The 25,440-nt window shown below is 37.0% G+C and overlaps 1 protein-coding gene across 4 annotated transcripts in view; it reads right to left on the bottom strand.

Moving 5' to 3' along the window:
* Positions 1-3,053: 3,053 nt before the first annotated feature.
* MRPS35 (mitochondrial ribosomal protein S35) overlaps positions 3,054-25,440 on the bottom strand; it is a 50,854-nt gene continuing 28,467 nt past the window's right edge. For 3 of the 4 annotated variants that reach the window (XM_045873701.2, XM_064591471.1, XM_054507132.2), the window contains exon 8: positions 3,054-10,120. In XM_045873701.2, the coding sequence (XP_045729657.1) occupies positions 9,851-10,120 (270 nt within the window). In that variant the 3' untranslated portion in view covers positions 3,054-9,850. The remainder of the gene's footprint in view (positions 10,121-25,440) is intronic. The other variant, XM_064591472.1, reaches the window with a different exon arrangement.

Below are 25,440 nucleotides of genomic sequence, written 5' to 3' on the forward strand. Positions count from 1 at the left end.
ATAAGTAGTGAAGGCAGGACTTAATAGGTAAGCTGATTCAAAAGTTCATGCTTGAAATCAGTTAGATTAAAAGCTTCCATTTTCCCAAAAAGCATGGAAAAAAGATACAGAGAGGAAAACAACATAACATCATATTTATCTCCTGTTAAGGTCAAATTATTGTCATGTATGTTAATAAAACCTTTTAGTGGTTTGGACAGAAGAGCGATATTATTAGAGTTACTAACCCATGTGCAAACGCTGCCTTTTTTTATACAGTTTTAATGTTCAATTGATTAATTCCTTTTAATCCTAAGCCATCTTCATTTTTTTAAAGCTGACATGACTTTAAATAACTCTGGTACTGCAATCTTTGAGTTTTGTGTTATCTCTGTTGAATAAAGCTTGCAAGTTTTAGTTTACATCCCTCACGTGTATGCACTGTTTCCTAGGTGCAAATATTAGCTGTAGGTATTTGAGCTCTGTCCACCCCCACCCTGAAGTGCAGACACTTTAATTCAATCAAGTCTCCAGTGATTTTAAACTTTAGACCCTTAATCTAATCCTTGAAACTCTTTTTAAATGTGAGGACAGATATTAAAAGACAGCCAATAAGCATGAAGAATAGAGAAGAGGAAATCCTATTATAGGATTAATAAAATAGTACTGTTCTCTCATATGTTAAAACAAATTGTCCAGTGGCTTAAGAGGTGTTTCTGTTTCTTTCCCTAGTGTTGATACTTGTGGGAGAAAAAATGTCTATTTCTTTTTTTAACATAAGAAAGAAATATACAAAATATCAGTAGAATATTAGCCACAAATAAAAATCTGAATTTAAAAATTTCATCAATTTACCCTTATTTGCTAGTCATGATATTAAATATCATAAATTTTATCAGTTTCCTTCCTAATTCATTAGGGGGAAAAATGTTCACACTATGTAGGGAGGATATAAAGATTTAAATTATCCTAAAATTATATTTAAGTAAATAATTCAGAAAGGAGCCTTTAAAAATTATTTGTACAGTCTTTTAAAAGATTATTTTTCTTTAAAATATATACAAGTTGCTTAAAGGTTTCCCAAAAAACCAGGGCTGCTAGAAAAAGGCTTTTCTTCCTTGGGGTTTCTCAGAATTTGCTCATTTCCTAAAATTGATAGTTTTATAGAAATGACCATAATTTGAGAAAACATATTTACCTTTGTAAGAAAACAAACTTATACTCCTCTTCTTCAGCCACTACCTGTGACCATCAGATAAACTGAGGACATTTATTCGACTGTAGACACAACCAGACCAGAGTCAGCCAGGAAGCAAAAATTGCCGAGCCTAGAAACCATGCCCTCCCTGGAAGCCACAAGGACCAAAGGAGAACTTCTGAATAGAATTTAAAACTTTCTTAAGAAACAATCAGAGATTCTCAAGGCCCAGTCAACAACCAAGGCCAAGACTGTTACACTCAATTGCAAAGTAGCCATGACACTGAAATCTTCCCAACATTGTAACTGGCCAGACCTCTTTTAAAAAGTCTGTAACTGTCCAGTATTATGAAATACTTACCAATGCTGGGAAGGCTATACGCAAAGAAAGAAAGAACTATAAAGCATGCCGCAATTAAGGGAACAGATTTGTCCTATTTCTTAGTTGCCTACGTGTTTAAGCAACTTCTGAGTTTTGTAATTTTAAGAGTTTGACGTCAGCAGTGAATTTGTATCAATTCAGCAAATACCCCTTAGACTCATTATAAGGATAAATATGATCATGTTCATTGTATATATTGGCTCAATTAATAGTTTAACAGATAAAGATCTGATTAATGAAAAAGAGGGCTATTTATTGCTAAAATTACAATGATCACATCTGCTTTCCATTTGAGGCAGATCTGTATTAATCTTACAGCTCTAAGATTTTGCCGTTAGGTGTCAGTGCTACAGCCTGTCTTCAGGTCAGTTGCCTGGAGATAGCCAAACTGCAAAGACTAGAGGGTACAGTGCTCTACAAGACAAGACACTGAGTTTAAATCTGGAGTGGGGAGGTCTGTCTGAAAACCACCCTCAGGTTTGATAATTCACTAGACTATTTCGCAGAACTCAAGGTAAGCTGTTATACTCATGGTTATGGTTTATCACAGGGAAAGGATATGGATTAAAATCAGCCAAGGGAAGAAACACATAGCATGAAGTCCCAGAGGGTTCCAAAGTCATAGCTTCTGGTGTCTTCTCCCCCTGGAGGCAAGCTGTGTTACTTTTCCTGTACCAGTGTATGATAATACGCCTCGAGTGTTGCCAACCAGGGAAACCTGCCCGAACTTCAACGTTCAAAGATTTTATAGAGGCTCTATTACACGGGTATGACTGAGTGATTACCTGGGTGGTTGATCTCAGCTTGCAGGTGGACTGATCCCAGCTGACCCAGTGCCCCTTGCTCTAAATCATGTGGTTTTTCTGGCATGGCTAAGACTGTTAGGTGTGGCCAGCCCCACCCTAAAATCCATTGTGACTGGCTCTCACCCTAAACAAAGATATTCCTATGAGGTATGACATAGATTACCTCCTAGAAGCTGCAGACAAAGGCCAGACCTCTCTTTGGGCCAGGTCAGATTCTTTATTATACATCATTACTTCCTCTGTTTTCATCTGCCCTGTATTATTACTACAGGACAGATGACACTAATCTACTACCTATTTACATGTTCCCAAATGATCATTTCTCCTCAACCTCTATTTTCGAAATGTTCCTGTCTTCAATCCTGTTTCTGCATCTGAATTTCCCTAAACTCCATGAATCTCTAAGAAATACATCATTTCAACACACATAAAGTATGCTTTAAACGTGATCTAAAAGTTACTTAACTTTGCTTTTCATTTACTATTTCTATGCAGTGGATTACAATGTATCTCTTTTTTCAATCAAGATCATATTATTGTACTTAATAACATACAGATTCTTGGCCTTGCTAATACCAAATCATACCTTCATTTCATATAAATCCTTTGGGTAACTGTTTTCAAATTCTTTCTGGCTTTATGTTCTCTAATTCTGTTAGGCAAAATAAGTCTTAGACAAGTAACAAACTCAATAATTCCTCTATTTTAATTTAACTTAATCACTTACAACTTTGGAAGTGGTAAGAAATAACAGCTATACTTTAAAATACTGAATTGACAGCTAAATTGAATGGAATGTTTCATAGGACAGTTATTTCGTCATTTACTCCAATTAATTTCAAGGTCCTTACAACTCATCTCTTTTCTGAGCTGCAGAAACTCTAACTGGGGAATCTAGAGAGATGAATACCAGTTAATCTCCATTTCCACTTTTCTGCAAGCATGGGCTTGTAGAAATGAGCCCCAGAAAGCAGAAAGGAAGATGCGAAACAGAGTTGAATTAACATAAAGTGAAACCAAAAGAGAGGAATGGAGCAAACTTTTCAGGTTAGAAAATACTTCCAAGAACCTGTTTCTAATCAGAATTGGCATCTGTGAAAAATGCATTGGGTAGACAGCAGTTATGTAAAAAAGCACTGAACTATATTCAGGGGACTGGATTCTTCCCAAATAACCAGTCATTACAGCTGGTCCTGACTTATGACTCAGCTTACGATTTTTTGACTTTACAATGATGTGAAAGCAATAACACATTCTAAGGAAACCACACTTCAAATTTTGAATTTTTATCTTTTCCCAGACTAGTGGTATGTGATGATACATTTTCATGATGCTGGGCAGCGGCAGTCAAAGCTCCTATCCAGCCATGCAATTTAAGGGTAAATAACTGGTATACTGACAACCACTTTGTACCCATAAAACCATTCTTTCACTTTCAGTACAGTATTCAGTAAATTATATGAGATATTCAACACTTCATTATAAAATAGGCTTTTTGTTAGATGATTCTGCCCAACTGCAGGCTAATGTGAAGTGTTCTAAGCATGTTTAAAGTAGGCTGGGCTAAGCTATGATGTTTGGTAGGTTAGGTGTATTAAATGTATTTTCAACTTACAATATTTTCATCTTAAAATGGACTTATTGGGACATAACCACATCATAAGTTGAGGAAGATGTGTATTCAAAAGCAACCAATAGGTGCTAATTTGTAGGGAAAGAAATAAGAGACAAAATAACAATATATGTATATACATGAATATTAAAGTGATGGCAGAAATAAAAACTTTCAAACCAGAAAGAATCACATAGATCTTCTAATTAGTTCTACTGCCACATTGTACAAATAAGAAAACTGTTGAATAATCATTGCTATAATGCATTAATATGAAAAAGTATTTTAAATGTGATGTGGCTTGGGAGTTAACATGGCAGAGGAGGAGAGGACCCTATGTTTGTCTTGTGCCTGGAATTCAGCTAGATAATTATCAAATCATTCTGAACACTTGCAATATCAACTGGAGATGTGATAAAAGAAATGCTGCAATGCTACAAATAGAAAAGCAGCCACTTTTTGGAAGTATTGTTGTCTTTTCTCTCTCTCTCTTTCTTCTATTCTTTTCTGGACATAATGATGAGACGGAGAAACTTAACAGGAGGTAGCACTCACTGCCAGGGATTTAATCAATATGGATATAAGTAACAGGTCTGAACTAGAACTTAAAATGATTATAAAGATACGAGCTGGGTTGGGGTGCCTGGGTGGCTGAGCTGTTAAGCATCTGCCTTCAGCTCAGGTCGTGATCTCAGGGTCCTGGGATGGAGCCCCACATTGGGCTCCCTGCTCGGCAGGAAGCCTGCTTTTCCCTCTCCCACTCCCCCTGCTTGTGTTCCCTCTCTCGCTGTGTCTCTCTCTGTCAAATAAATAAATAAAAATCTTTAAAAAAATTTTAAAAATTTAAAAAAAAAGATACGAGCTGGGTTTGAAAAAAGCATGGAAGATAATAGAGAATCCCTTACTGTAGAAATAAAAGAACTAAAATACAATCAGGCCAAAATTAAAAATGCTATTACTGAAATGCAGTAAAAATGGAGGCTCTAACAGAGATGATAAATGAGGCAGAGGAGAGAGTCAGTGATATAGAAGACAAAATAATGGAAAATAAGAAAGCTGAAGAGAGAAAGACAACTATTGGATCACGAAGGAAGACTTCCAGAAATCAGTGATTCCATAAAGTGAAATAATATCCAGATAATAGGGGGTCCCAGAAGGTGAAGGGGGAAGGAAACAGGCATTCAAGTCCAGGAGGGACAGAGACGCCCCCTCAAAATCAATAAAAAGAGGTCAACACCTTGACATACAATAGTGAAGCTTGCAAATTTCAGAGACAAAGAAAAAACCTGAAAGCAGCTCAGGACAAGAGGTCTGCAACCTACAAGGGTAGAAACATAAAGCTGGCAGCAGAACTGTCCACAGAGACCTGGCAGGCCAGGAAGAAGTGGCATGATATATTCAAGGTAACAAATGAGAAAAATATGCAACCAAGAATACTTTATCCAGCAAGGCTGTCATTCAGAATAGGAGAGATAAAGAGTGTCCAGGTTAGGGGCGCCTGGGTGGCTCAGTTGGTTAAGCGACTGCCTTCGGCTCAGGTCATGATCCTGGAGTCCCTGGATCGAGTCCCGCATCAGGCTCCCTGCTCGGAAGGGAGCCTGCTTCTCCCTCTGACCCTAACCCCTCTCATGTTCTCTCTCTCAAATAAATAAATAAAATCTTTAAAAAAAAAAAAAAAAAGAGTGTCCAGGTTAAACAAATCTAAAGGAATTTGTGATCACTACACCAGCCCTGCAAGAAATATTAAAGGGAATCCTTCAAGGGAAGAGAGAGCCCAAAAGTAACAAACAGCAGAAAGGACAGTGACAATCTACAGAAACAGTGACTTTACAAATAATACAATGGTAACTAACTTCCTATCTTTCACTAATTACTTTGAACATAAATGGACTAAATGTTCCCATTAAAAGACACAGGATATCAGAGTGGATAAAAAACAAGACCCATTGATATGCTGTCTACAAGAGACTCATTTTAGACCCAAAGACACCTCCAAATTGAGAGTGAGGGGGTGGAGCACCATCTATCATGATAACGGACATCAAAAGAAAGCTGGAGTAGCCATCCTTATATCAAACTAGATTTTAAACCAAAGACTGTAATAAGAGATGAAAAAGGACACTCTATCATAATAAAAGGGTCTACCCAACAAGAAGATCTAACAATTGTAAATATTTATGCCCCTAACTTGGAAGCGGCCAATTATACAAACCAATTAATAACAAAATTAAAGAAACACATTGATAATAGTACAATAATAGTAGGGGACTTCAACACCTCCCTCACTGCAATGGGCAGATCATCTAAGCAGATCAACAAGGAAACAAGGTCTTTGAATTACACACCAGACCAGACGGACTTAATAGGTATATTTAGAGCATTTCATCTTAAAGCAACAGAATACACATTCTTCTTGAGTGCACATGGAACATTCTCCAGAGTAGATCACATACTGTGTCAAAAATCAGGTCTCAACTGGTACAGAAAGATCGAGATCATACCATGCATGTTTTCAGACCACAAGGCGTTAAAACTTGAACTCAATCACAAGAGAAAATTTGGAAGGAACACAAATACATGTTGGTTAAAGAGCATCCTACTAAAGAATGAATGGGTCAATCAGGAAATTAAAGAATTCAAAAAATATATGGAAACAAATGAAAATGAAAACAGGACAGTTCAGAACCTTTGGGATGCAGCAAAGGTGGTCCTAAGACGGAAGCATATAGCAATACAAGCCTTTCTCAAGAAACAAGAAAAGTCCCAAGTACACAACCTAACCGTACACTAAAGGAGCTGGAAAAAGAACAGCAAATAAAGCCTAAATCCAGCGAGAGAAGAGAAATAATATAGATTAGGGCAGAAATCAATGAAACAAATTAAAAAAAACAGAACAGATCAACAAAACTAGGAGCTGGTACTTCGAATTAAGAAGATCGATAAACCCCCTAGCCAGACTTATCAAAAAGAAAAGAGAAAGCACCCAATAGAATCATGAATGAAAAAGGAGCGATCACAACCAACACTGAAGAAATACAATTATGAGAGAATATTATGAACAATTATATGCCAACAGATCAGGCAATCTGGAAAAAATGGATGCATTCCTAGAAACATATAAACTACCAAAGCTGAAACAGGAAGAAACAGAAAACCTGAATAGACCCATCACCAGTAAAGAAAATGAATCAGTAATCAAAAATCTCCCAACAAACAAGAGTCCAGGACCGGATGCCTTCCAGGGGAATTTGGTTACCAAACACTTAAAGAAGAATTAATACCTATTCTTCTGAAATTGTTTAAAAAAATAGAAATGGAAGGAAAACTTCCAAACTCGTTCTATGAGGCCAGCATTACCTCGAACCCCCAATCAGACAAAGACCCCAACAAAAAGGAGAACTACAGACCAATATCCCTGATAAACATGGATGCAAAAATTCTCACCAAAATACTAGCCAATAGGATCCAACATTACATTAAAAGGATTATTCACCACAACCAAGTGGGATTTATTCCTGGGCTGCAAGGGTGGTTCAATCATTCACAAATCCATCAGTCAATCAATGTGATACACTACATAAATAAAAGAAAGGACAAGAACCATATGATCCTCTCCATAGATGCAGAAAAAGCATTTGACAAAGTACAGCATCCTTTCTTGATAAAAACTCTCTGCACTGTAGAGATAGAAGGAATGTACCTCAATATCATAAAAGCCATAAACAAAAAACCCACAGCTAATATCCTCAACGAGGAAAAACAGAGCTTGTCCTCTAAGGTCAGAACACAGCAGGGATGTCCACTCTCACCACTATTGCTCAACATAGTACTAGAAGTCCCAGTCTCAGCAATTAGACAACAAAAAGAAATAAAAGGCATTGGAATCGGCAAGGAAGAAGTCAAACTTTCACTCTTCACAGACGACATGATACTCTATGTGGAAAATACTCCACCCCAAAATTGCCAGAATGGATACAGGAATTCTGCAAAGTTGCAGGATATGAGATAAATGCACAGAAGTCAGTTACATTTCTATACACTAACAATGAAGCTGAAGAAAGAGAAATCAAGGAATTGATCCCATTTACAATTGCACCAAAACCCAGAAGAAAGCTAGGAAGAAGCCTAACCAAAGAGGTAAAGGATCTGTACTCTGAAAACGATAGAGCACTTATGAAAAAAACTGAGGAAGACACAAAGAAATGGAAAAACATTCCATGCTCATGGATTGGAAGAATACTGTTAAAATGTCTATGCTACCCAGAGCAATCTGCACATTCAATGCAATCCCTATCAAAATACCATCAACATTTTTCACAAAGCTGGAACAAAACAATCCTAAAATTTGTATGGAACCAGAAAAGACCCTGAATACCCAAGTAATTCTGAAAAAAGAAAACCAAAGCTGGAGGCATCACAATTCTGTCATGTATTACAGCTCTATTACAAAGCTGTAATCATCAAGACAGTATGGTCCTGGCACAAAAACAGACACATACATCAATAGAACAGAATAAGAGAGCCCAGAAATGGACACTCAGCTCTATGATCAACTAATCTTTGACAAAGCAGGAAAGAATATCCAATGGAAAAAAGACCATCTCTTCAACAAATGGTGCTGGGAAAATTGGACAGCCACATGCAGAAGAATGAAACTGGACCACTTCCTTACACCATTCACAAAAATAGACTCAAAACAGGATGAAAGACCTAAATGTGAGATAGGAATCCATCAAAATCCTAGAGGAAAATACAGGCAGCAACCTCTTTGACCTCAGCTGCAACAACTGCTAGACACGTCTCTAAAGGCAAGGGAAACAAAAGCAAAAATGTACTATTGAGACTTCATCAAGATAAAAAGCTTTTGCACAGCAGAGGAAACAGTAGACAAAGCCAAGACAACTGAGAGAATGGGAGAAGATATCTGCAAATGTCTTATCAGATAAAGGGCTAGTATCCAAAATCTATAAAGAACTTATTAAACTCAACACCCAAAAAACAAAAAATCCAGTCAAGAAATAGCCAGAAGGCATGAACAGACATTACTCCAAAGACATACAAATGGCCAACAGACAGTATCAGGGAAATATAAATCAAAACCTCAATGAGATACCACCTCACCCCAGTCAACATGGCTAAAATTAACAAGTCAGGAACAACAGATGTTGGCGAAGATGTAGGGAAAGGGGAACCCTCTTACACTGTTGCTGGGAATGCAAACTGGTGCAGCCGCTGTGGAAAACAGTATGGAGGTTCCTCAAAAAGTTAAAATAGAACTACCCTATGACCCAGCAATTGCATTACTGGGTATTTATCCAAAGGATACAAACACAGTGACCTGAAGGGGCACATGTACCCTAATGTTTATAGCAGCAATGTTCACAACAGCCAAAATATGGAAAAAGCCCAGATGTCCACTGACAGATGAATGGATAAAGAAGATGCTAAGTGAAATAAATCAGTCAGAGAAAGACAAATACCATATGATTTCATTCATATGTGGAATTTAAGAAATAAAACAGGTGAACATAGGGGAAGGAAAGGAAAAATAAAGTAAGATGAAAATTGACAGGGAGGCAAACCATAAGAGACACTGAACTTTAGGGAACAAACTGAGGGTTGCTGGAGGGGAGGGGCGTGGGAGAAGGAAGTAACTGGGTAATGGGTATTAAGGAGGGCAACTGATGGAATGAGCCCTGGGTGTTATATGCAACTGATGAATCACTAAACTCTACATCTGAAACTAATAAAAAAAATTTTAAACATGTGAAACAATAGGTTTTTTTGGCAAATTTTTCAAATTTATATAAAATGAGATAATGATTACAGATATATCATAAAATTAACAAATCAAGGAGATTTTTCTAAATAAATCACGTTAGATTTAATAGTTTCTTCACTGATTCTTTGTACTGAGAAAGGGTATTTTCATTGTCCCCCTCGTTCTTAAGACTAACAACAGACTTTTTGTATTCTTCAACTTCTTTTGTAGCAAGGAGCTCTTCTTTATTTACTTCCAGATTTTTCTCAGCAGCTTTCATTTGGAGAAGTGTTTCCAGGATATTTTTTTCAGAGGAGCTATTGTTCCATACATACTCTTCCATGTCTGCTTCAGTCTTATCTTTCTCCCATTCTTCGGTTTTCTGAAAGGAAAAAATGAGTTCTGAAATCTGAGAAATACTATCCGAAAAAACAAAGTTTTGTTTTTTGTTTTAGGGAAAGAGAATCTGCAAAATGTGGAGAGTCCCTGTCGACACTCTGCATGTAAACTTTGATTTCCCTCCCTTACAGCACTGCTATTCACCTGCACCAACTGTTTCAGGACCCCACACTCTACGATGTGACTACTCTGTTACCACTCACTAATTCTACCCACAGAATTTCTATTTTATCTGCCTTGCAAATTTCACTCACAATCAATACTGTTTCCCAAAAGATACAGAAAACTCATTTTTGCAGCTTTCTAATCCCTAAACTCTAACACATCAACATTTCACATTTCTGAGGTTAAAAATAATAAAGAGTTGAGAAGAGACTGTATTTATCTTTGTAACATGCCTGTGGGGATGACAAGGAACACCAATTATTATAATAAAATAAAAAATATAAAATATATGTGTAATACATGATTTTTAGTCATAATGACTTCATATATTCTGGAATTTTATTTTGTTATTATCCTTATTTTCTGTTCCTTATAATGGAAACAGTTTTTGTTACTACTTGTTTTTTCTTATAAAAATTACTACTATGCTATTCTAGGGAACACTGTTAGGTTTTATAGTAATATAACTCAGATTTATGATTTAGTTGAAGATATAACATTCTGTGAAAAATCAAGGAACACAGTTAATAAATAATATGTCCTGGTTCAATGAAGTGCTGAATGCCAGCCACATTCTTTCCAAACTAACACATAACATATTCTGAGCTATATGCTATTATAGAATCATCCAATATTCTTAAAACCTTTGAAGGTGGTAAACCCCTCAAATTATAACATTTTTGAAGTATTAAAAGAAAGACAGATTCGTAAGGCTGTCAAAAATATTTTGTCTCTGAAAACTCCTCTTGAAAGAGACCCCAACTTGAGTAGACAGAGCTCCAAGTCTGCTTAGAATTAAGTGAGACAGCGTCCACTTCTGCCTCCCTCCCGTCCCCAACCTCACTGTTAGAGACCATGAAAAGAGAAAAAGCACTGGAAATTTGTCCCTCAAAGGGTAAAGAGGAACCCTGCCAACTGCAAACAGGCCACTGGGTATGCCATGGACTCAGCTAACCCCATTCGGGGTCACTGGAGGCCAGGAAAGAGTCTCCTCCACCACAGAGAACCACAAGAAAAAGAAATCCTCTTTTAATCCTTCAAACTGAGTATCCTTTCCTTCAAGATAAACCAAAAGGATGTGGAGTGTTTCCTCTGACCCTCAAATCCCTTAGCCAAAGTGGGGTATCTGTACTCACAACTCCTTACATACTGTTTGCTCCACCTCCCGATCCTGAATTTATGGCTGAGGAAAATGTCTCAACTAATGTTCTAGAAATATATTACCTGGTTGAGAATCAACTCTATACCCCTTTTTTTTAATCTGGTAGTGAGGCTATAGGCGTGGCTGGGGGCGGGGTGGGTGGATAATGTGAAATAACTTCTTGTGCCCTGTGAGTACAAGCCTGTTGCAAATAACTTCTAATGGCCAAACTCCGAATTTTACATTAAAAAGAAAACTGACAAAATTATCCTACCCCACCTAATTTTTCTATAATATCTGGGGAAGAAATAAATGTTAGCCCCTTAAAAAAAAAAACAAATGCCCTAAATTAAATGTATCCTTGGTCCTATCTACTCTTGGTAGGGCTTTAAATGCTAAGACAGTGTCATAGTTTCTTCATAATTCTGACAAATGAAGTATCTTTAAGACGCCAACAAATACATTATATAAGCATTAAGTAAAACAGTCAATCTATCTTATACTTTAAAAAAAAATTCCTAATCTACTTCATTCTTGACTGCTAGAAAACAAGAGAAGCAATTAAGAGATTTAAAAAATTTTAACTTTTACCCAGGTTTTGTGGATTTTCTTACCTACTCTGAAATGGACACTTAAGAGAAAGAGGTAACCAAAGGAAATTCACTAGTAATTTCCAACATTTCATTTATCTTCTGCTTACATTTGGTATATGCAATTCTAGACTGCTCTGCCAAAGCGTTACAGGTGCACCATGATATTGATTCCCTCAGCCCTCAGGCGGCCAGGTGAGCCTGGAGGAGCGCGAGCACCCTCCTCCTTCATTCATCTCAGTAAAGAATTTTCTGTGTAGTGACACAAAAAAGGTTAGGAAATCCTGCACTAAGGGATAACGTACATTTACAGGAGAAAATTAGTACTATTTCAAATAGTCAGCGGTGAGTGAAAGTAACTACATTCTGTAGAAGGCATGGCTTCCTACTAATCCTATACAGACACAAAGCAGTGTCAGGCTTCAGCTGCAAGCTAAACAAAACCCATGTTTTCAACAATTCTAGTAACTTTAGTATCCAAACTCTGCACAGTTGAATATAAATTCCAAGATAATGATAGTAACAATACCAATAAATTAAATACTTACATGCCATGGACCTGAAATGCTTACATACATTATTTCATACAATTCCCATTAAAACCTACTGGATTAGATATTAACATCTCTACGGAAAGAAAATTAAGTATTATGGAAGTTAAGTAGGGGGCCACAGCCACCTGCGAATGTTTCAGATTTCAGAATTTTTTGTATTTTAGAAAATCAATACAGTGCATATACCATATATTTTGTAACATTTCCAGAGAAGGTCTACCGCCGGACTCCCTAAATCAAATACATTACCATTTTTGCAGCAACGTGTATGCAGTCATACTAAACGGGATAAACAAAGGCTATAAATAATTTTTCATCCATTCAGGTCTCATTTTGCCACCAAATAGGTTATAAACAACTAGCAGTTTCCAAAGCTTTTTGGGTTTCAGAGTTAGGGGGGTGTATATGTGTGTTATGCTCAGGATCACACAGGGAGGTGGTATGATACAATATTTAATATGGGCTTTGGCATTTTACGGAACTCAGTTTAGATCCTAGCTTCATCACTTACTACTATGTAGGCTTGTGTTTCTAGAAGTGGCTCCATGGATTCTTCTGTGGATTAAAAGAGATAAGGAATATCCATGTACTTAGAGCATCTGGCTCATAGTAAACACTAAATAAATGCTTGCTACTAATAACACAGCTTATTAAGACGAATGAAAGAGAGTGGGATTCAAATCCTTGTTAGCCTACCTACAAAATATGTTTCTATGTCAAGGGCATCACTACCCCTATCAAACAGTAAATTGAAACTTTCAACATAAATATAAACACATACCAAACTGTCCAAATGTTCTGCAGTTATTCACACAAAATTGTATCACTGATTTTTATAATGTTAGATAAAATAGTTACAGAAACAAGAGGTCTTTATTTATCACTGATATAAAGGTAATGTTTTTCATGATGCTTGTTACTTCATGTCTTTTTGATAAATGTTATCATTGATTAAATTTTCCCAGTTAATTGCCTGTTCTTAAAAATAACTAAGTTATCTCCAGTTTTCCTGCAGTCTCCTTTGGGTATAGGCTTTTTATGTCTAATCATAGATTAGAAAACACACACACACAAAAAAAATAGCATTCCTGTAAAAAAAAAAGAACAATTTAAAAAAGAAATTTATTTTTTTGAAGTCCTATATTAAGAGTAAGAAAATATCTTTACAACATCTTTAGAATGTCTATTTCAAGAAGGAAAAATAAAAGCTAATTATTAACAATATATTTCTTTTTTGAGGGCAATCTTTTCTAGTCAATATATAAGTTTTCTAGTCAATATATACAAGATGAGGATCAACCAAATAGAGCTTGTCAGTGAAGAGAGAACAGAACTAACTGAAAGAAATGCTGGTCTATAAATGACATTAAAAAGCTATTCGAAAACATTTTCTAATCTTTGTCAGTGATATAAAAGCAGTAATACTGTCCATAGTGCTTGTCACGTTAGAGTATTTTTCATTTCTGAGAGGTATAAAGATAATCCTTGGGGCGCCTGGGTGGCTCAGTCAGTTAAATGTCCAACTCTTGATTTCAGCTTAGGTCATGATATCAGGGTCCTGAGATCGAGCCCTGAGTCGGGCTCCCTCCTCAGCCGGGAGTCTACTTGGGATTCTCTCTATCCCTCTCCTTCTGTCCCTCCCCGACTCTCACTCTCTCTCTAAAATAATAAATAAATCTAAAAAAAAAAGATATCAGACAGAGAATCAGTGATGCCTAGATGAATGTGAATTCTAGGCTGCAAGGATATGAGGAGAATCCTTCTAAAAATCCCCATTTTCTTTCCTGAGGGCATTTTCCAATTCTGTGTAAGACTGGCCACTTGGCTCATGCAGGATTCTACTTGGGAAAAGAGAAATAAGTGAAGTTTGAGCTGTTCCCCAGGGCTTTGTAAAACAGACTGGAACTGAAGAGCCCCAAACATGACTGGTTTTCATTCTGGGGTTATTTATGGGGAAGTTGGGGAGTCAGAATCAGGTCTCTAAAAAGCACAGTAAAATCCCCCATAATCTCATAGTGTTTAGGAGACAAAGTCCCACTAGAGGGAGGAAGTGTGTTTTAAACGCACAACCAATCTCCCTTTTAAAACACCTGCCAGATTTTGCTGCAAGGTTAGAGTTACCAAGCTAAGCTCAAAATTTCTGAAGAGTACAAATGACTCTTCAGCAGATGTGGAAGCTGATTCACCAAGTTCCCAATCAAAAGCCTTGAAGGTTATGCCTAAGAAAAAGGAACAAATCAGAGCTGGACTAAATCTTAACAAAAACTGCAGCCCAGCCCTGGTCTAGCTAAATCATGACTGGATTAAAATGATAAATCCCTGAACCTCTCTGCCTAAAACAAAAAAAGAGGAAATTCTTTCTGATGGATGACTGCAGTTGGAGCATCTATGTAAGAGTTGTCCTCCCAAGATTTGTTGGAACTTGTTAAGTAGAATCCCCGGGAATCTTGGAGTGAATTAGTAAAATATAAAAAAGATTTCAGAATCCCATAGTTATAATCCCTTAGTACAGATCTATGTAACAATATAGTTTTGTGTTGCTCTCCTTTGCATTTACTAATTCTGACTTCTGCTGTATCTAGACTGTTATTAATCCCATCCAATGATTTATTAATGTCTAGCATGCAAGAAAGTTACTCGACATTTGAAACATTTGAAAAGAAAAAAAAAAATGTGGGGCACCTGGGTGGCTCAGTTGGTTAAGCGACTGCCTTCGGCTCAGGTCATGATCCTGGAGTCCCGGGATCGAGTCCCGCATCGGGCTCCCTGCTCGGCAGGGAGCCTGCTTCTGCCTCTGACCCTCCCCCCTCTCATGTGCTCTCTCTCTCTCATTCTCTCTGTCTCAAATGAATAAATAAAATCTTAAAAAAAAAAAAAAAGAAAAAAAAATGTAATTAATAACCAAGGGAAAACAAATAATAGCAGAACTCCAGATGATCCAGATAATGAAGTTAGCAGACAAGAACTTTAAAATGACTAAGAATAAATGTGTTAAAGAAAAAAGAGGAAAAGATAATCAATACGAATGAAATAATGAAGAACTTCAACACAGAATTGGTATCCATAAAGAAAGAGCAATTAAATGAACATCTGGAATTGAAAAACACAATATCTAAAATTAATAAATCACTGGATGAGATTAATAACAGTCTAGATACAGCAGAAGTCAGAATTAGTAAATGCAAAAACAGAGCAACACAAAACTATATTGTTACATATATCAGATCTGTACTATGGGATTATAACTATGAGATTCTGAAATCTTTTTTATATTTTACTGATTAACTCCAAGATTCCCAGGGATTCTAGTTAACAAGTTAAAACTAATCTTGGGAGGACAACTCTTACATATTTCTTATAGACCGAATGCTTGGATCTCCCCACTCCGCGCCCCCGCCAGGCCATTCTTGTTAGAATGAACTTCCAAAGTGGTGGCATTGAAGGTAGGGTCATTGGGAGATGTTTAGGTCATGAGGTGAAGCCCTCATGAATGAGATTAATGCCCTTATGAAAGAGATTCCAGAGAAAGCCCTTGCCCCTTCTGCCATGTGAAGACACAGCAAGATGACAGTTGTTTATGAAACAGGAAGTGAGCCCTCACTAGACACCAAATCTGCCAATGCCTTGATCTTAGATATCGCAGCCTTCAGAAAAGCAAGAAACAAATTTCTGTTGTTTATAAACAGACCAGTCTGTGGTATTGTGTTACAGCAGCCTAAATGGAATAAGACAATGTCTTATACAAATAAAAATTAAAACTTATTTTTTAAGTTTGCAATAACAGATTTTGGGAAATTTAGTCTGGATCAGTGTTTCTTAAATAAGTGTATTTATTTAAAAACCTATAATTGTCACTATCAAAAATATAATTTTTCTATAATTTCTAACTTAAAAAAGTTATGGTGCTAAATTCACAAAAATAATCAGATACCATGTACTTCCTGGTGGAAGAACACAATACTAATTATGCAGCAGTTTAAAAAAAATCAAAATAGAATCTGACTAAGCCTCTAGATCCAACTATCAATTTAAAAAATTACACTATGGTGATACAATCAGCAAAATTCAAATGATGGGAAAGCCGACAGCAAACAAAACTCCAAGATTTCTTCAACAAATAAATTGCAAGGAAAGAGCTCAATAGACAAAGCTCCCTTTTGGTTTGTGACTGTTCCTGGGCACTCTTTCAAAAAACATTTACTGAGAACCTACTATGTGCTAGGCAGTACTAGGAGAAACAGGATGTCTCTAGGCACCCTGGCTAAAAACTAATGTTTCCATACCCAAATATTTTAGAAAAAGGGTACATATGCTTGATTGTATTAGGCATCCGCTGAAACTCCCCTTCAGATGAAATAAAAAACAGGGCTGGCAAAACCAAAAAATACCTCATTATTCAAATACAATTAATACTGATAGTGGGACAAAATCCAATTTATAAGCTAATCATTCTTTTTTTTTTCTAATCAATTCCTTCCTTCCTTCCTTCCTTCCTTCCTTCCCTCCCTCCCTCCCTCCCCTCCCTTCTTTCTTATAGAGAGAGAGAGGGCACGTGCTAGCAGGGGGAGGAGCAGAGGAAGAGGGACAAGCAGACTTAGTGCAGCATGGAGCCCAACTGGGGGCTCGATCCTATGACCCAGAGATCATGACCTGAGCCAAAATCAAGAGTCTAACACTCAACTGACTGAGCCACCCACGCACCCCTAAGCTAATCATTTTCTATGAGGCTAAATACATTTTGTTTTTGTGATTTGAAGAAGTCTATTACAGAAAATTTCAAACACATACAAAAGAGAATAGCACTATGTAAACTCTCATGTACCCATCAACCAGTCTCTCTCTCGCTTTTTTTTTTTCAGAGATTTTATTTATTTAAGAGAGAGCGAGAGAGAGAGAGCACCAGTGGGGTAAGGGGCAGAGGGAGAAGCAGACTCCTGCCTGAGCAGGGAAGCCAATTCAGGGCTCGATCCCGGGACTCTGGGATCATGACCTAAGCTGAAGGCAGACGCTTAACTGACTGAGCCACCCAGGCACCCCAAGAGTTTCTTCTTTTGAAGTGTAGTTCAATGTATTAATTTTAAAGTATAAATAATAGCATATTCAAATTACTGGGTGGCAATTAAAAATACCACTAAGCTCAAATTGATCACCATTTAGGCAAAGAGTTTGATTAACCTGTAGACTATTTTAATACTTTAACCACTAAAGATTCATAATTTTAGCATTTAATTGTAAGTGTGAGTGTGTATATGATATATACACATATGTCTGGGCTCTCTTTTCTTCCCTGCCTACAATGAGAGAACCTGCTCTGACTACAACCCTAGAGGAAGCAACCTTCCATTCCACATGATCTGTTTTCTTTTCTACAATTGGTTCAATTATTCATTCACTCAATAAATATTTATTGCACAACTGTGCCAGGCACACAACTGTGCCATCCTGGAACTGCCAGTCTAGTAGGAAACCTGGAGGTGAGTAGGAGCCAGTCAGATGGAAGACTGTGATCCCAGCAGAGAAAACAGCATCCACAAAGACCTGGAGGTAGCAAAGAGCTCAGTACATTCAGGGAATCGAATGAAGGCCAAGGTGAGGAAAGTAGCATGGGATGAGTCTGAATAGCTATTAGAATACTTACTTTTGAATACTTACTATGTACATCAGCACCTTACATACATTAATTCACTTAACTTCCAAAACAACCCTATGAGGTAGTACTATTACTACCTGTTTTACAGACCAAAAGAATGAAGCCCAGAGCAGTTAAATAATTTGCCCAAATCACACTGCTTGTTCGTGGTAGAACAACATATTCCAAGGAACAGAGACACTGTAAAAAAGAATATAAAGACCCAAAAGAATAATTTAATTGAACCTATCACCTTTTTTCCCCTTTAAGTATTCTTTTTTTTTTTAAGATTTTATCTATTTATTTGACAGAGAGACAGCAAAAGAGGGAACACAAGCAGGGGGAGTGGGAGAGGGAGAAGCAGGCTTCCCACGGAGCAGGGTGCCTGATGCGGGGCTTGATCCCAGGACCCTGGGATCATGACCTGAGCCGAAGGCAGACGCTTAATGACTGAGCCACCCAGGCGCCCCTGGTCAGTGTATTCTGATGTAACAGAAGGCAAAGAAATAGCTGTTCCACTGAACACACAAAGTTGTTACCTTCGACCATCTTATTTACAGCTCCCTTTGCCTAGAACATGAATCATAGTAATATTCCACTTCTCATGATTACAAGTAAGGCATTGTGCTATATGAGGAAAAACAGTTTAACCATTAGAAAAAATCCAAGTTATCTGAAAAATCATAAAAAATAAGAAGAGAGGTAAATATCCATAATGGATTAAAAAAGAAAAAAAACCCTGCCAATTCTTTCAGTTACCACGGCCAAATGTTTAACTGAATATGTCAAGGAACTCAAGTTAATTCAGATTGGTTTTTAAAAAATTTACTGAATGCTATTTGGCCAGACATTGTACTAGGGGTTGGGAATACAATGATAAATGAAATGTACAGTCCTTGCCCTCAGCAATCTCACAGTCTAACAGGGCCAGCCAGATAGGCATATGGACAATTACCATAAAAGTAGTAAGAATGCTAACAGGAGGAGTGGAAAAGGATGCACAGATAACTTCTAAGACAGGTTACATCGGGAATGTATTAAAAAGATTCCTATGAATTTGCAAGGCTGATCAATCTGAAAAAGGGATCATAAGCAGAAAGAACAGCATATACAAAGTTATAAAAGAACACATTATGTTCATTATGGCTGAGATATAGAATATACAGCCTATATTTCCTGAGTAACTGGTAATGAGGTGGCAAATTGTTGTGAACAGACAGGCTAAGTAGTTCAGATTTTATCCTGGGTAAGAGCACACCACTCACTGAAGGACTTTATAAAGGAGTAAGACACAACAGACTTGCTTTTTAGAAACAATTCCTTTAACAGCAATCCAGAAGACGGATGAGAGGGGGAAAATCAATAAGGCTATTACAGTTAAAAGATGATGAAGACTCCCATTAGGGTGGCAGCAGCAGGCATCAAGAGGAGAAAATAGTTTTAAAGGATGTAATATGACGTCCTGCCTGACAGCAAAGAGATGTGTCATCTTCACTGTACCATCATCCAAGAACCTAAAACACCTGCCTACTGCCTGAAAACATCAAGTCAAAAAAGTCTGTTTGTACCCAGACAAATTTTCTTGCCCTTCTCATTCTAATTCCCATCCCGCACCCTTCGCTCTGATACTAGATACATATACAAAAACCGTCTTAAAAGAGATACACCAGCCTTCTAATTAGTTTCTTTATTAACAAGACCCAAAGACTGGGGAAATTATTCACAATCAGAACTTACATCAGACTCACTTGTGGAGACTTTGAAACGAAACCCTCCCGAGTCTCACCACTAGAGATTTTAATTCTGTAGTGTTCACATATCTGTAGTTTAAAAAAGCTTGCCAGGTGAGTCTAATGCAACCCCCAGCTGAAAACAGGTTACAGAGATAAATTTTCTTTCTTTCTTTTTTTTTTTAGGATTTTATTTATTTATTTGACAGGGAGAGAGCACAAGCAGGGGGAGCAGCAGAGGGAGAGGGAGAAGCAGGCTCCCCGCTGAGCAGGGAGCCCGATGCGGGGCTCGATCCGAGGACCCCGGGATCATGACCTCAGCTGAAGGAAGACACTTAACCGACTGAGCCACCCAGGTGCCCCTGGAAATAAATTTTCAACTGTCAACTGTTCAGTTTGAGAAGATAGTAAACTAGCAGCTACAGTTCAGGTTTGATTTCATCTCTTATTTCATCTTTTTAATGGAAGTCAAAGTTGAACAACACTAAATATGATACCATGGGAAGAATATAAAACTTTGAAGCTGCAGTTCAAGTCTTGAGTCCCTCAGCTAACAAACTCTGTAACCTTGAGCAAAGTACGTATCTCTAAATCTTGATTTCTCAATTTATATCATGAAGAGGTTGTAACAGATAAATGTGATTCCTGATCTTCAAAGTCAGTACTAATTTAAAATGGGTGGACACATTAAACGCTTTTGTGTTCAGAAAAAAGACAGCATTTTAAAGCACTTTTTAAAAATGGAGCTTCTCCGCTGTGAATTGTGTAAGACTGATGAATCATAGACCGGTACCCCTGAAACAAATAATACATTATATGGTAATTAAAAAATAATAACAAATTAATTAATTAAAAAAAAAATGGAGCTTCTCTCCCATCCCTCACCCTCTTTTTGGTTTCCTTTTTATTTTCATCCAAGGTGATCATTTGGAAAGCAGAGGTAAAAAAGAAGTCAGAGACACAGGTGACTCTCAGAGCAACACTATAAAACAAAGGCCAAGGGGAGCCTGGGTGGCTCAGTCAGTTAAGTGTCTGACTCGTGATCCTGGCTCAGGTCATGATCTCAGGGTTGTGATATCAAGCCCCGCATCTGGTTTGGCGCTGGACATGGAGCCTGCTTAAGACTCTTTTTCTCTCCCTCTGCCTCTCTGCTCCCTCTCTAAAAATTATAATGATGATAATAACAATAACAATAATAAAATAAATAAAACAAAGGCCAGATGTGCTATTTGGAATCAAGGAAAAGGTAGCAAGTAAGCATTCTTTATTGTTATTGGTCTACCACAAATGCTCACACTCATCATGGGAATTCAATTAATGCGTTTAGTTATTTTTTTTAATAAACACTGTAGTATTAGTTTATGCATAGTTTACACAGAAGTTTATGCATAAATACATTTCACATGAAAGAGATGCACCCTGTTAGAGCAGCCATTATTTTTCTAGGACATAGAGGATATTGACATTGTCAAATATAAATTAGCATCAGGAAATAAACTCATAGAGGGCGCCTGGGTGGCTCAGTGGTTAAGCGTCTGCCTTCGGCTCAGGTCATGATCCCAAGGTCCTGGGATCGAGCCCCGCATGGGGCTCCCTGCTCTGTGGGAAGCCTGCTTCTCCCTCTCCTACTCCCCCTGCTTGCGTTCCTGCTCTCGCTGTGTCTCTCTCTGTCAAATAAATAAATAAAATCTTAAAAAAAAAAAAGAAAATAAACTCATAGAAGCAAACATTTGTGGAGAACTTCCAAAACAATGAAGAATTAAGAATACTTTTTAAGTATTTGAAAAAACATAATCAAATGAAAAACAAACCTACATAATAAATCATACATCCATGAAAATTAAGTATCTCAAACTGTTACAAAGATATTTCTTATAAACTGGGCACAATTATGATTGATTATTAATAATTTTATTAATAGAGAATTATTAATTTATACCAGTAAGCTAATTATTGCTAACATCTAACAAGTAGGCTACATTTTATATTACTAAAAAGGGAGTTGGTTACTTTGTCACCGCATTTTTGAAGATGAAAACCTTCTACTTCAAAAGTCCATGGAAATCTAAAAGAATGAACAGCTGTTTTAAACATTTAGTGTTCTTATCTAGCACTGACCTAGACACTCTGAAGAACAAAAGAGAATAAGATTGGATACATGCTAATGAGGCCCTTATGATTAGTTAGAAAGACAAAACATACATGGAACAACAAAAACACACATGGAAAACAGTCCATGGCACAGTCATCTGTTGTCAAGGGCCCTAGTAACCAACATAGAAGATAAGACAGTATAACTTGCTATTTATGTGAAGTAGGAATTACACAAAGAATAAGAGGCTCAAATACATCTGTTGAGTTAATATCCAAAATACATAAAGAACTCATAACAACTCAAGCAGAAAAACAATTTAAAAATGAGAAGATCTGAATACCCATTTTTCCAAAGACATACAGATGGCCAAAAGACACATGAAAAGATGCTCCGTATCAGTCATCAGTGAAATGCAAATCAAAAGCACAATGAAAGAATACTTCACACCTGTTAAAATGGTTATTCTCAAAAAGACAAGAAATAACAAGTATTGATAAGGATGTAGAGAAAACAGAACCCTTGTGCACTGTTGGTGGGAATGTAAACTGGTGCAGCCGCTGTGGAAAACAGTATGGAGGTTCCTCAAGAAATTAAAAATAGAACTATCATAAGATCTAGCAATTCCACTTCTGGGTATAATTCCGAAGAAAAGGAACATTAACCTGAAAAGATACCTGCACCCTCAAGTTCACTGCAACATTATTTACAGTAGCCAAGACATGGAAACAATCTAAGTGTCCACTGATGGATAAATGGATAAAGAATTAAGTGTGTGTGTGTAAACATACATACATAAACACTATGGACTATTATTCAGCCATAAAAAAGAAGGAACTCCTGCCATCTGTGACAACATGAATGTCTTGAAGGCATTATACTAAGTGAAAAAAGAGAAAGATAAATACCATATAATCTTATTCATCTGTGGAATCTAAAAAACCTCGACTCACAGAAACAGAACAAATTGGTAGTTGCCAGAGGTTGGGATTGAGCAAAGTGAGTGAAGATGGTTAAAAGGTACAAACTTCCAATTATAAAGTAAATCATGGGGATGTAATATACACCATGGTGACTATAGTCACTAACACTGTACTGTGTATTTGAAAGTTGCTAAGAGTAAATTTCAGAAGTTCTCAACACAAGAAAAAAACATTTGTAACTATACGTAGTGATGAATGTTAACTAGACATACTGTGATTATTTCACAATATATATGTATTGAAGCATTATGCTTTATACCTGAAACTAATATAATGTTATACACCAATTATATCACAAAAAAATAGGCTCAAAGCAGGTATCAACTGAAGCCTTGAAGGATATTAAGTAGAAAAAATTAAAAAATAAACTATACAACAACACTTCTGTAATATTTACTACTAAACCTTAGTTCTACTAGTGTTCCTCAATGGAAAAGACAAAGTCTTCCTCCTTATATATTAATCCCCATATGCAACAACACCAAGCAAATAATAGGCAACCAGTAAATACTCACCCATCAATCAATAAACAGTTCATTTTAATGAAAGCACACCTGACACTTGCCATATGGATGGTTTACTATTTCATAAACATTAAAAAAGTGAAAGAGGTACCTTTTCAAACAACTAGTAAAATGCTACCTCGGCTCAATTTTGCCCCCTGGATACAATTCTACACTCTGTAAATAAGCTATACAACCTGTTCACAATCTGGCTCTGACTTGTTTTTCTAGTCTCACCTCCTTACCTCTGCCCTGTCAGTCTTACACCCCAGCCACACCAAACTTCTGCCTGCTCTCTACATCCACAACGCGAGAGTCCTTCACCCACTTCTCTAATACATACTCCTACTTATCTTCCAAAACCAGTCACCACTTCTTGAGAAGCTTCCAGGGAGAATTAATCCTTGATGGTGCCTCTCCCAGCACTGTGTTCCTACCTTTGTTACTGAGTGAAACAGACTGTATTATAACCACTGGTTCTCTCCAGAAATAAAGGTACCTAAAGGCAGAGCGGCTCTTTCATTTTCATAGTCCGAGCAATACCTATCACTGTACCTGGTACACAAGAACAAAATCATTGTTGAATGCAGGGAAGAGTAAACAACATTACAAACATCATTCAAGAGTTCTTTAATATAACCTGGAAATGTATGTGTATGTGAGCACACACATCACAATGAACTCATAAACCAACAAATTAAATGGTGAGTAGGGAGCTGCAAAAGGACTCTTCATTTTTATCAGACATATTTGCCATAAGGTCCCCTTTAAAAATGAACTCTTTGTTTAAAAAATTTTATTATTTGATAGAGAGAGAGGGAAAAGCAGGATCCCCACTGAGCAGGGAGCCTGACATGGGGCTCAATCCCAGGACTGGGATCATGAACTGAGCCGAAGACAGACACTTAACCTACTGAGCCACCCAGGCGCCCCTGAACTCTTTACTTTAAAATGATCTCTTTACTTCAAAAATGAACTCTTACTGATTATGAAATTATCTGACTCAGAAGTTTTTGTTACATGACTTTTAAGAACCTATTTATTACAAAGCTAGATGTATTCTTTTTTTTAAGACTTATTTATTTGACAGAGAGAGACACAGCGAGAGAGGGAACACAAGCAGGGGGAGTGGGAGAGGGAGAAGCAGGCTTCCCGCCGAGCAGGGAGACCAATTGTGGGGCTTGATCCCAGGACCCTGGGATCATGACCTGAGCCAAAGGCAGACACTTAATGACTGAGCCACCCAGACACCCCAAAGCTAGATGTATTTTTGAATGGCAATAAGACTATTATGGAATCCAAATAAGACAGTCAAAAGTTCAAATTTAAAAAAGGAACTATTAGTAATTAAATATCAAAATCATTCAAGAACCCTTGGAATTTGATTTCAGATCTCTTCATTTTTAAGTGCTTTTTTCTTGCCCCAGTGTCTATCTTTTGTGCAAATCATTTTGCAAAATGTTTCATCTGATCATTGCTTAACCAAATTACTTGTGGAAGGTTTAAAGAATATCATTCAACAATGTTAAAATTTAGGAAGTTTTGTTATTATCAGTCATGTCAGAATGCTCAGTAGGATACCTGTTCTAAAAATTCAAATACAACATCGCACAGATCTGATTACCTAAAATCTGTCAAGTTAAATGGGAATACATGAATTTGAAATCTGAAGATAAATCTTTCTTCCTTTTAGTATTAACAATATTAATAGCCACCATTTACTGAGAGCCCACTACTTGCCAGAAATTTCATGCAAATTCTATCCAAAAACCCTTAGAAGAAAACTGAACCTCAGAGGCCAAATGGCTGGCCAAAGCTACATAAGTAAGAAGTAATGGAATTCAAATCCATCATATCCATCCAGGTCTATCAGGTTCCACAGGATAAAGCTTAATTCACTCCTATGCTAACAACAT

This window comes from Mirounga angustirostris, unplaced genomic scaffold (assembly GCF_029215605.1).
Source record: "Mirounga angustirostris isolate CCGP_5_RB_7025 unplaced genomic scaffold, mMirAng1.0.hap1 SCAF_5, whole genome shotgun sequence".
In the NCBI taxonomy this organism is placed as follows: domain Eukaryota; kingdom Metazoa; phylum Chordata; class Mammalia; order Carnivora; family Phocidae; genus Mirounga; species Mirounga angustirostris.